Source organism: Protomyctophum parallelum (genome assembly GCF_964188405.1).
Source record: "Protomyctophum parallelum genome assembly, chromosome: 1".
Classification (NCBI taxonomy): domain Eukaryota; kingdom Metazoa; phylum Chordata; class Actinopteri; order Myctophiformes; family Myctophidae; genus Protomyctophum; species Protomyctophum parallelum.
Genome location: NC_139697.1, coordinates 82570222 through 82583317, shown reverse-complemented (window position 1 = coordinate 82583317; position 13096 = coordinate 82570222). Strand labels below are relative to the sequence as shown.

At 41.5% G+C, this 13096-nt stretch overlaps 1 protein-coding gene across 2 annotated transcripts in view; it reads right to left on the bottom strand.

Annotated features, from left to right (window-relative positions):
* Nucleotides 1–13096, bottom strand: part of ncam1a (neural cell adhesion molecule 1a) — a 323979-nt gene that overhangs the window by 64900 nt on the left and 245983 nt on the right. For both annotated transcript variants that reach the window (XM_083778965.1, XM_083778966.1), the window contains exons 7-8: nucleotides 10647–10807; nucleotides 9490–9632 (exon numbers count right to left, since the gene is read on the bottom strand). In XM_083778965.1, coding sequence (XP_083635091.1) covers nucleotides 9490–9632; nucleotides 10647–10807 — 304 coding nt within the window. The remainder of the gene's footprint in view (nucleotides 1–9489; nucleotides 9633–10646; nucleotides 10808–13096) is intronic.

Sequence of the window (13096 nt, the reverse complement as noted above, 5' to 3'; positions counted from 1 at the left end):
AAAACCTTTTGGCGTGACTCAGGAGTCACCTTTGAACGGCTACGTTTCCCAGCTGCAACATCAAGTCTGAAAAATTACCAGACCTTGAACTGGAAGGCAATTTCAGAACTTTTAGAGCTTGGCAGAAGAAAAAAAAAAGAAAAGAAAATGAATGTCTAGAATATTTAGCTTTTCTGGGAGCGTGACTGCATGCATTTTGGGACAGCAGTTCACCCGCAAAAAACAGAAATAAAGCGAGGCAAATTAATAGGGTGGGGAATGATAGCAGCGATAGGGTGAACGACAACACTTCTGCTCTACAATGAACAGGCTTTGTCTAGTGTGCAAGGTTTTTAGACTACTCCTGCTAGAGCCAGGCTACAGTGTTTAGTAGCCATACCTCGTATTTGTCTGGCCGAGTCCAAGAGGCCTAGAGAGGGAAAACAAATGCAAGCAAATAATAGCAACAAAATTAAACCAAAATAAGCAACAAACATGCGCCTTTGGCACCCCGCCACCCTCCAAAAACACAGGAAAACATACACACATGCAATGATGCACATGTGTGCACAGTGCACTCGTGCATTCACATTGTTTGCGGTCGCAGATTCCAACAGAAATAGGTATGCACTGAAAATAACACATTGAAGGTGAAAGCTACAGTAGGTGAACCAAGTTTGTTGTTCGCCAGAGATTATCTGTCACTGTGCGTCAATTAATTTAATAACAAAATGGGAAAACATGCTCTTCAAGCTGAAAAACAGAAAGTCATTAGCACTATCGTCAGGATCACTGCCAGGAGATGTTGTTTTGCTAATTAGCGCCGCTCCCAATCACGGTATTCTGTTTTTAATTATTTATTTAGTCTGTAGATAACACACGCCAGTCTATGCAATCTATGTTTTGTTAATAACAAGTCCATTTAGAGAGTTCATGTCATTGTGGTGTTTTTTCTTCTCGTTTTGCTGATTTCTTACACACAGTACAATGAGCAGTCGCAATACCAGTTGTGCAGCACAGGGCCCATTCGGAAATCTCAAAAGTGTTAAGAGAAAGACATGCAGTACCGCCGCTATAGGCATACGCACGGTGCATAGGGCAACACACCGAGGGGGCGTCCTCAAGTTGGCCATGTGGATCTGTTCAGAGCTGATACTCTTCCCCGTCCGGTCTAGCAGTGAGTTGAAGTGTTGTTATTTAGCACCAACATTAGAACAAATCAAAGTTATCAAACGGCGAAAGTAGCCGATCTGCATGAGAAAACCCGGAGCTCTCGTCGGAGAGGGGAGCACAAACATATCATCATGTGTAGGGCAACCTATTGGTCAGCAGCGTCCCTGCTGCCATGGCAAGTGTAAACTCTCTATGTTACGAATGGATGGAGTAAACAGTGAGGATTTTTGCTGTGTAGCCATTGCATTAAATACTTTCAACTTCAAACTCTTCAAATCACGTCAGCAAACCATTTATCTATTCCACAGGTGGGGAGGATTGTTCAGTCACTTGCACATCACTCGGAAATATATGCCACGCTGCGCGCATCTGGCCTGGGTGCGATGATCAGCCACCCTGATAATAAACCAACGGTACACGACTGGAAGCGAGAATGTGGACAAAAATTGGAAATGGAACAAATTATACAGTATATGACAGGAGGTTGCGGGGCACAAATTAAATTTACTGACAGCTACGCTATCAAAATGATCAGCAGGGTTTTCTGATTAACATTAAATCAAAAATCTTCCCGACAATGACAGCGGAAGAGAAGAAAGATGGCAGTTTGGGAACTGTTCACAAAGTGGGATCATTTGAGAAGAGATTTGATTTATTTTTTCAGGTGAAGTAAAGCTAAAAGGCAGATATTCAATAAGTGCATCGGTGCTGTATGACTGTGTGTTAATTGTCAGAGATAAATGGACGTTTAATTGGAAAGGACTGTTTTCACGTCAATGTGAAGTGACCTGAAGCAATCTATTCAGATAAAGACATTTTTACTTTCAGAGCTAGTTCGTGGCTTGACTGGTGGGGGAGTGGAGCTTATGTGTTAATTATGTTAATTAAATTACTGTGTTTACAAATGCAAAGATGATTTCTGTCGATATGGCGTGCTCATTATATTGGCGGAATGACTGGGCATGTTTGCGGTGACAGTCAGCTTTCAGAAGGTTCCCCTTCCATGACCATCATCATCCATCATCTCAGAAATGTTTGACATCTGAAACATTTTCTAAATATGAATTTAAGCACATGCTACTTCTGTCACATTTTACTTCAGTCATGCTAGTGTTAATTAATTAAAAGGACGTGATTCTAGACAAACACTTTCCACTTTAAAGTCTCATTTAGACTTTGCCAAGCAAAGTGTCAACCCAAACGTAAATTAATTAGCTTAAGTTCCTGGTCGGCTGACAAGTTGAAGTCCCCGGGGTACAATTTGTAAAAATAAATAAAACAACCACCTCAGCCCTATACTTCATCATACGACAAACTAGTCCCTTAAAGGGGCATACCACTCATTTTCAACATTGAACTATGTCATCAATATACCTTAGAGATGTTGTGTGGAAATAATAAAAAGTCCCCCCCTTCTGTTTAGCTTATCACTTAACGGTATTCCCCGTTAAAGATGGAGTACCACGATTCTTTCCACTCTAAAACATGATCATCAGGTATTATTATAAGAACCTTTTCCAAAAAGTGTACGGTATTTGCTAAATCATGCTTTTATGTGGACACGCCCACCAGTTCATTAAGTATGCCTGGTTTGCCTGGTGGGCGGTGATGGGTGGTGATCCACCTGAACTGAAGCCGCACCCACAGCTGTAGTTGTATGATAAAGGGGGAGGGGTTAGGGGAGGAGCTGATAGTGTGATGATACTATATTACTGTTTATTTCATTGGCCCGTTTGACTGTCAAGGGTTCAATCTCCAGGAAGAAACCCTAAATACAAAGTTAATACACCATTGCACATAAAAACGACTCCAGGGTGTCTAATGAAGTACTGTCACCTCATAGACACATGAAAAGAATTGTGGCACCCCATCTTTAAGCAATATTACATGAGAGGGTCATGCTTTACCGTCATTAATGCACACCTACGTTGCTGCAAGACCAAGCTGATAGCCAATAGGTGAGTTCTGTAAGCAGCGCAGAAGTGCATTAAAGCAAGACCATCAAGCGTAATATTGCGATTATACAACAGTCAGTTAAATCTTAGTCAGATTCAGAAATCCGTTAGCATACTGTAGCAACCCATTGGGCTCCGCTCTTGGAGAACAGAGCAGCTGTTTTTATGTTTTGATTAGGCGTTCCATCATGTTTGTTTCAAGCATGTGTAGTAGACAAGGGGTATGGCTAGATGGCTACTTCAACCAATCAGATTGCTTCCTCGAAACAACCTGTTTCATATATAATTTCAATTAAATTGTTAAACAGTGATATCGTCAAACATTAATATCCAACATATCAGACCTTCTACATTTCCGAAAAAGGAAATTCAGTCTGACCAGAAGCAGGGATAAAACAATATCCCCACTACCGGTGATAAAATAAAAATAATGTCTAATAATCATTTTTGATCAACCCCGGCTGGGTCGCCTGAGTGAGCATTTATTTGTAATGTTCATTAATATGCTTGTCCCATCAAAATAAACAAATAAAGTAAAGTAAAGTAAAGTTTAAAGGTGTATTATACAACAGGTCGAGGAAGCAATCTGATTGGATGAAACAGCCATCTTGCCGTCCTTCAAACAAGCATGATGGAACGCCTAAACAAAACATAAAAATCACACTCGTATGAAGTGAGGGGCACTCATATCATCATACATCACATTCTGTTCCCAGCCAATCAAATCATCACAAAAGTAATTCCGGCCAATCACTTTTGGTGTCTTCATTGAGTCTATCAACTAAATGTACTGGGTACCCCCTGGAACCCTCTCCCTGGAACCCTCTACCTGGAACCCTCTCCCTGGTCCCCTGGTATCTCCCTGGTCCCCTGGTATCTCCCTGGTCCCCTGGTATCTCCCTGGACCCCTGGTATCTCCCTGGTCCCCTGGTATCTCCCTGGTCCCCTGGTATCTCCCTGGACCCCTGGTATCTCCCTGGTCCCCTGGTATCTCCCTGGTCCCCTGGTATCTCCCTGGTCCCCTGGTATCTCCCTGGTCCCCTGGTATCTCCCTGGACCCCACTTTGTCGATCACACTCGACAACTTGGTTTGGATATTTAAAAAGAAATACAGTTTAATCGACTTTTTCTGCACTTTGCAAATGCAAATAGAGAGGGAGTGGTAGTCTTGATCCCAGGCCTGCCTTAAAGGCAGGAAGGTAATTATGAGCGTATTAAGGTAATGCGTAATGCTGTGGACTGCATTTGCAGCATAAAATTACCTCTCTGAAGTCAAGTGACTAATCCCGTCTAATCCGCCGTATTATTTCCACGCGCTTCACATCCGTCGCTGTCAGATACGAAGGGGTTTTTTTGGAGAAAAAATTATGGCATTTGAATGGCCCCGGATAAGAAGCACACACAAGAAATACAATCGATTCTCTATCAGGAGCTGCTGGGGCCTACAGTGACAACCACCACGACGATGACGTTGACATTGAACAGGCCTTTAAGCCTGAGCATGAGGAGAGCGTTTGGGCCAGAAGACAAACAACCTGGAGCTCTAAGCCGGGACGTTATCTTCAAAAGGTCCCTGGAGGATATGAAGGAGGAAATGGCTGTTTAAAGCTGGAGCGTGACAGAGAAGCATAACTCTGCTGCAGCACCACAAGCACTGCTACAAAGTAACCAAGTACATTTACTCAGTGGTGGAAAAAGTACTCAGTTATTTTACTTAAGTAAAAGTATCAATACGGCAATGTACAGCAGAACTGCTCCGTTACAAGTACAAGTCCGGAATTCAAAATGTACTTGAGTAAAAATACATATCATATAGATATCGGCGTCATAATGTACTTAAAGTACCAAACATAGAAAGTCAAAGTACTCACTATGCAGAATGTCAAAGTCAAAGAGTGTCAAAATCATTTGAAAAGGCCAAAATGTATATTTATTATTTATAAATGTATTAGTGTTACATCTCAGAGGCAAATAGTGTACTTACAATTTGAGAACTTTCGTTTATAGTTACTTTTTGCAGATTTAGATTATTATTACAGAACATGCATTAACTGCCTAAGTGCTATTTCACAGTTTGTCTATTTGATAAGACAAACTATAACATTTGCAGGTCGAAAAGCTCACAATGCATTGCATTGTGAATTTGCGATGCATTGTTTGTAGATCTGCTATACGGTATTTTTGACAAGAAGAAAGGGAAGCAAAATGACTCATTCTGCATTATGAGTCGCTGCTTTTGTGTTCGGTAAGCTACTGTATATTTTTATACCAATTTTTCCACTTTTACTCAAGTACATTTCTAATGTTCGGAGAGAGAGATGAGGAATGACACGAAGCAAAGGCTGTCATGATCGGGAGTGGAACGCGTGCCGCGCCGTCAGGCGGCATTAGCAGCCTAGGTGCCCAGACAGCTATACGCCAGCCATCCGGCCCTAGTATTTCTACGTTGTGGTATTGCCACCATTACTTAATCGTACTAAAAATACTCTGGAGTATACTTCGACCGCCACCACTGGGTGCACAGCGGCCTCCACACTTATGTGCTTCAGCTGATGTTCAAGTAGCAGCATGAAAAGCAGCAGCCATCATGTGTGTGATCTGAAGGAGAAGCATACTGAAAGTGATCTCTCAATGGGACCCCTGGGAAATCACAGAAGCTGCGCCGCTGCAGTGACGTCAACGCACGTTGATTCCGAGACCATTTGTCAACTTAAACCGGGGCTATTCAACTAAATTGTTCAGGGGGCCACATTGTCAGAAACCCAAGAGGCAAGGGTCTGGACTGCAACTGCACCCCACCCCCCCAAGCTTTTTTTGAGCGGTGCCTAACCACTCCAACATGTAGCTTTGTCTGTCTGTCTGCAATGTTAGTAGGCCTACAGTAGGCCTATACACATTTTGTTGTACGTGCGTGTACTACAGTACAATTGTACCGGTCAGTTCACACAGGTGTGATTTTTTAGAACTCTTCCGCTTGATTGGCGGGCCGGATTTGGCCCACGGGCCGCCAGTGGAATAACCCTGCGCTTGGCTTAAACCATCTAGTCTTAGCGAAACGGACCCGAATTACAATTGTGTACTTGGACTACACTTTCTCTTCGTTAGTGCTAAACCCCTTAACCCTAAACTTGTTCAACTAGCCGATCTACAACACGTTGTGAGCTTGTAGATCGGCAATTTGAACTATTCAAAAAACTTTTCTTTAAATAGTAAAAAAATTAAAGAAGTTTAGGGATCAAATCTCTTTGCCTGCATCGTGAGCTTGTAGATCGGCAATTTAATGTGGCTGAAGTTCCCCCGAGAATATGGATGCTACATGAGGTTAAACTATAGAATATGCATGCTGCATGAGGTTAAACTATAGAATATGCATGCTGCATGAGGTTAAACTATAGAATATGCATGCTGCATGAGGTTAAACTATAAAATATGGATGCTGCATGAGGTTAAACTATAGAATATGGATGCTGCATGAGGTTAAACTATAGAATATGGATGCTGCATGAGGTTAAACTATAAAATATGGATGCTGCATGAGGTTAAACTATAAAATATGGATGCTGCATGAGGTTAAACTATAGAATATGGATGCTGCATGAGGTTAAACTATAGAATATGGATGCTGCATGAGGTTAAACTATAGAATATGGATGCTGCATAAGGTTAAACTATAGAATATGGATGCTGCATGAGGTTAAACTATAGAATATGGATGCTGCATGAGGTTAAACTATAGAATATGGATGCTGCATGAGGTTAAACTATAAAATATGGATGCTGCATGAGGTTAAACTATAGAATATGGATGCTGCATGAGGTTAAACTATAAAATATGGATGCTGCATGAGGTTAAACTATAAAATATGGATGCTGCATGAGGTTAAACTGTAGAAAATGGATGCTGCATGAGGTTAAACTATAAAATATGGATGCTGCATGAGGTTAAACTATAGAATATGGATGCTGCATGAGGTTAAACTATAAAATATGGATGCTGCATGAGGTTAAACTATAGAATATGGATGCTGCATGAGGTTAAACTATAAAATATGGATGCTGCATGAGGTTAAACTATAGAATATGGATGCTGCATGAGGTTAAACTATAGAATATGGATGCTGCATGAGGTTAAAGTAAACTATAAAATATGGATGCTGCATGAGGTTAAACTATAAAATATGGATGCTGCATGAGGTTAAACTATAGAATATGGATGCTGCATGAGGTTAAACTATAGAATATGGATGCTGCATGAGGTTAAACTATAGAATATGGATGCTGCATAAGGTTAAACTATAGAATATGGATGCTGCATGAGGTTAAACTATAGAATATGGATGCTGCATGAGGTTAAACTATAGAATATGGATGCTGCATGAGGTTAAACTATAGAATATGGATGCTGCATAAGGTTAAACTATAGAATATGGATGCTGCATGAGGTTAAACTATAGAATATGGATGCTGCATGAGGTTAAACTATAGAATATGGATGCTGCATGAGGTTAAACTATAGAATATGGATGCTGCATAAGGTTAAACTATAGAATATGGATGCTGCATGAGGTTAAACTATAGAATATGGATGCTGCATGAGGTTAAACTATAGAATATGGATGCTGCATGAGGTTAAACTATAAAATATGGATGCTGCATGAGGTTAAACTATAGAATATGGATGCTGCATGAGGTTAAACTATAAAATATGGATGCTGCATGAGGTTAAACTATAAAATATGGATGCTGCATGAGGTTAAACTGTAGAAAATGGATGCTGCATGAGGTTAAACTATAAAATATGGATGCTGCATGAGGTTAAACTATAGAATATGGATGCTGCATGAGGTTAAACTATAAAATATGGATGCTGCATGAGGTTAAACTATAGAATATGGATGCTGCATGAGGTTAAACTATAAAATATGGATGCTGCATGAGGTTAAACTATAGAATATGGATGCTGCATGAGGTTAAACTATAGAATATGGATGCTGCATGAGGTTAAAGTAAACTATAAAATATGGATGCTGCATGAGGTTAAACTATAGAATATGGATGCTGCATGAGGTTAAACTATAAAATATGGATGCTGCATGAGGTTAAACTATAGAATATGGATGCTGCATGAGGTTAAACTATAAAATATGGATGCTGCATGAGGTTAAACTATAGAATATGGATGCTGCATGAGGTTAAACTGTAGAAAATGGATGCTGCATGAGGTTAAACTATAAAATATGGATGCTGCATGAGGTTAAACTATAGAATATGGATGCTGCATGAGGTTAAACTATAAAATATGGATGCTGCATGAGGTTAAACTATAGAATATGGATGCTGCATGAGGTTAAACTATAAAATATGGATGCTGCATGAGGTTAAACTATAGAATATGGATGCTGCATGAGGTTAAACTATAGAATATGGATGCTGCATGAGGTTAAAGTAAACTATAAAATATGGATGCTGCATGAGGTTAAACTATAGAATATGGATGCTGCATGAGGTTAAACTATAAAATATGGATGCTGCATGAGGTTAAACTATAGAATATGGATGCTGCATGAGGTTAAACTATAAAATATGGATGCTGCATGAGGTTAAACTATAGAATATGGATGCTGCATGAGGAGTGGAGTGTGTGGAGTGTGTGTAGTGCAACTCAGGAAGATGCACAAACTTTTTTAAATGGGTTATTTAAAAATTGAACTACCTTATTAAATAACATTATGAGAATAATAAGAAGCACAAGACATTGCAAACTGTTTGTACAGTAAGCAGCAACATTAACCTTTGTGTCATGTCATGATAGCCTGTAGATTGGCTATTTTAGCTGATGAGATGTGGTAGCCTGGAAACCAGACAAATGCCACAGGTAAATAAAAAAATCCCTGGGGATATTGGTCTGGCACACATTGCATTTCGCTCACCCCAAAGTTGTGGGTGACCAATCAGAGCCCACTATTCAAAGTGAGACTTTTTTTTTTAATGTGACGTTGGAATCTGTTTGTATAAATAAATCTTCCACACCGAAGTTCCAGACTAATATCTATGCAGTGATATTAGTCTGGCCATGCCAGGCAGGCTAGAGATGTGATGCATCTCTAGCCTGCAAAGGAGAGAGGCGAGTATAGAGGATGCATCGGATAACAACCCTTTTTTTAACAATGTGTGCACAGTGTTGTACCCTGCCCTTTTTACTTCTTTCTAATTATATTTGTTCGGCCCAAATTTGTCAGGAGCAGAGTTGGCTTTGTCCGAGGCTTAAAGGTTTAAATAAATACCTTTTGAAACGTCTATGATAAAACTAATGGGAAATTCTCTTCCGGTGTCTTCGTCATTCTGAAAGGGGGCGGGACTGTGTCCAGAGAGCTCAGTATACCTGTTCTCCTTCGCTGAAGACCCTGCGGCCGGAGCTCCACGTGATGCTGGGCGTGGGGTCTCCTGCAGCCTCGCACGTCAGCGTCACCTGCTCCTCCAGCTCCGACGCCGTCTGGTTGCTCAGGTACGTGATCTTGGGTTCCACTGGACAAAAAGCCAGACAGAATGCGTGTTACACCTCATCTACACTGCCAGTGATGCAATGCCAACTGTGCTGACGTACCACGAGCGGCAACGCGGCGTGCAGCGACGTCGTCCACCCCTCTTGTATTCTCTCATAGAGTCTCAATTTGAGCAAGGTTTCGCGGCGCCAAACAATTTAATTGGTTGAGATCTACACGCTACTATTTATTGATTATTTGGTTGGTTCAGGGCATGGTACTTCTCAACAGAGGAGACAAGTTAAGTCCATCACATGCCCAAGGAATTGTCAGTGATGTCACATCACTGCCGATTCCTTCATAATGGCATTCTGTTTCTGCTGCTGTGCTACTTCCGTGTTGCATAGCAGTGACATCACGGTCGAATCCTTGCTTCCTTATCGTAGCATTTCACGTTTGGTGTTCACTGTTTATCACTAGGAGAGTGATATCTCCGTCGGAACGCTCACCCCATGCCTGTGTAGATGAGGTGTGATGCTGCGTTCACACGAGGCAGATGCAAACTTGCAAAGATGCATCACAGGATATTTGTCGCTTTGTATATCTGTTGCTCACACGGTCGCAGTGTTGATTTCGTCAACTAAAACTATGACGAAAAATGTTCGTCGACTATCTTTTTTCACTGACGAAAACTAAATGGAAACTAAATTAAAACTAAGCTATGATGACTAAAACTAAGACTAAATATATTGACAATTTCATCAACAAATAAAAACTATACTAAAATGTTAGGAAGGGACTAGTGTACAATAGATCCAGTCATTTTACCCTGGGTTTCATGCAGATCTACAAGCTCACAACGCATAAAAATTTGCTTCCAAAAATCAACACTGAAATAATTAGCGCTGCAAAACCATGTGCTCAATCATTATAGGGAACATCCAGGCAGGCAAGTATTAAGTACATGTCAGTAACCGCAGGAAAAGGCCAACAATGCCATCAATACGCAGCCTTATATTGCCGTGTAAACAGCAAATAGAATAGTCACTTCTCTTACCAAACACATTGAGGCTGACTTCCCCGCCCTTCTCTCCGGCCTTGTTCTTGGCGATGCAGTTGTACTCGCCCTCGTCGACTTTCCTGACGTCTTTTATGGTCAGCTCCGAGCCGTCTTCATTCACGCTGTACTTGTCGTCCGTTTCAAGGACCACGTTGTTGCTGTAGATTGTGTGTGTGTGTGTGTGTGTGTGTGTGTGCGTGTGGTGTGTGTGGTGTGTGTGGTGTGTGTGTGTGTGTGTGTGTGCGCGCGTGTGTGTGCGTGTGGTGTGTGTGTGTGTGTGTGTGTGTGTGTGTGTGTGTGTGTGTGTGTGGGGGGGGGGGGGTCACAGAGAGAGGTCAGACCAGCAGTAATTTGTTGTGTATACACATATCTCAAGGGTCTGGGCAGAATAGATCTCTTGACACACACACAGACAATTCTCTATTCAAGGACTCCTATCTCAGGGAAGGAATGGCTGGAAAATTAACCCCTTTAAAACCCCCTATACAGTACTTAGTAAAGCAGTGTTTCTCTAACTTGTTTGTGCCAAGGACCCCCACGTCGAAAAATACATGTTCCCGCGGACCATCCACTTGAAATGTTTTGTGCCGGCCGGAGGACAGAAGATGTGTTGGAAAAAAATGTCTCCCTACAGCTCTGTTATTAGCCCGCTCTTTTGTTTTTTGCTTTTCTATACCATTATGTCTTCGCCCCAAACATAGCTCGATCTACAAAGCGTCGCAAACATAACGCGCTGTGTGAGGTTGTACAGTACATTGGCTATTTACAGCGAATGTTCCACCCTAGAATAGAGATGCTATATAGAGATAGCATTCAAGTGGTTAAGTGGAATATAAACATTGCAAAGTGGCTTTGTGTTTGCACTCTCTGCATCTGTCACCACGAAGGCCAAGCGGCCATTTGATTATGACGACCCGTTGATGATTCTCAAACTGGCAACGTTAACGAGACTCTGGGTTTTTTTTTACCTCACAATCAGCTATCGCCGGATGAATAATAGATGTCTTTGGATCGCCAGCCATTAAAAAAAATAAAAGAATAAATCAGACGCGTGCCGTGGGCCTTGGAAAAGAGCAGAACAAAACAGCGGAGCCTCAGCCGGCCTCGCCCTGCTGCTCTCTCCCGCTCCCTCGCCCATCTGTCTCGACACCGCCTGCGTTTTCAGGTCTGAACAAATGCACCTCGGGACCTCGCACCACCACCACCATGCGGGGCCTCAACCCCAACATGCTGAAAAGACAGCTGTGGCCGTTATCAAACTCCTCAGAGCCTTAGAATCACTTTAATGTCACCGGTGATTCTCATTAGCAGTCCTAGTGCATCCTTCTCCAACTGGCGGCTGGCTGGTGACAACAGAGAGTGATAGTTCGAGCTCTGTCGTACGACCATGTTTTTTTACACTGATTTGTTAAAGGAGAGTTCAGCCCTAGCCTATCTATTGATAAATGTGTAATAAAAAAAAATATATATAGATATATTGGACGCTGGCACAGAAAAATGTAGGCTCTAGTATGCGGATGTGATGGAACAACAACACTCCATGGAACAAACTTTTCACAGCATCTACATAGAACAGATATAAACGAAACAAAAAAACATTTTCACGGCGATTGATGAAGAGATCTAGCGCAAGGCCAGCTATGGAGGGTAATAAGGGTCTACAACTTTAGGTAAAAAAAACAGCTTGTGTTATTCGGGAATGCAATCTAGGATAGTCACGTCCTTAATCATCCGCTTTTGCTGAAATGAGAATGGACAGCAAGGTAATGGACGGAGCAGAGTATAGCACCGCCCGATGCCCAGAAGCCTAATATCTCCGTAGATGATTCTACGGAACTCAAAGAAGATGTGAACTTAGAACCAGATTAGTTCAATTTAAAATAATGAATAGTCTATTGGACTCTGACAAGATTGTTCAAGGCTAAGCTCAGAGATAGTCCAGTTTGCTGGAGGTGTGATGAGGACCCCGGTACACTTATTCATGTATTGTGGGAGTGCCCTAGGGTACAGACGCTATGGTGTGCTATTCATGAGAATATAATGTAAATCACAAACCAGGATATTCCTGTTCTGTTTATTCTTGGTGATCCATCGCCATTAAAACACCTCCCCGCACCTCTAGCTGACTGGATTCATACAGCATTAATGGTGGGCAGGAAAATCATTGTTAAGGAATGGAAGTCTGAGGATTTGCCTCCAGCACATGTATGGTTCACTCAGCTGCTTTGGAGAGGTTATCCTTTAAGATGAATAATCAGTTAGATAAATATTATTCGAAGTGGAACGTGTTCATCAGTCATGTTTCAGGTCCTTGATGTGATCCATGGTCAGGCAATGCCCTTTTGATTGTTTACTGTATTAGTATACATATGATACGGTTGATGATGCTGCGTGTTTCGTCATGTAAACTAATTTAAACTTTTAATTTTATTTATTTGTATTTTTAT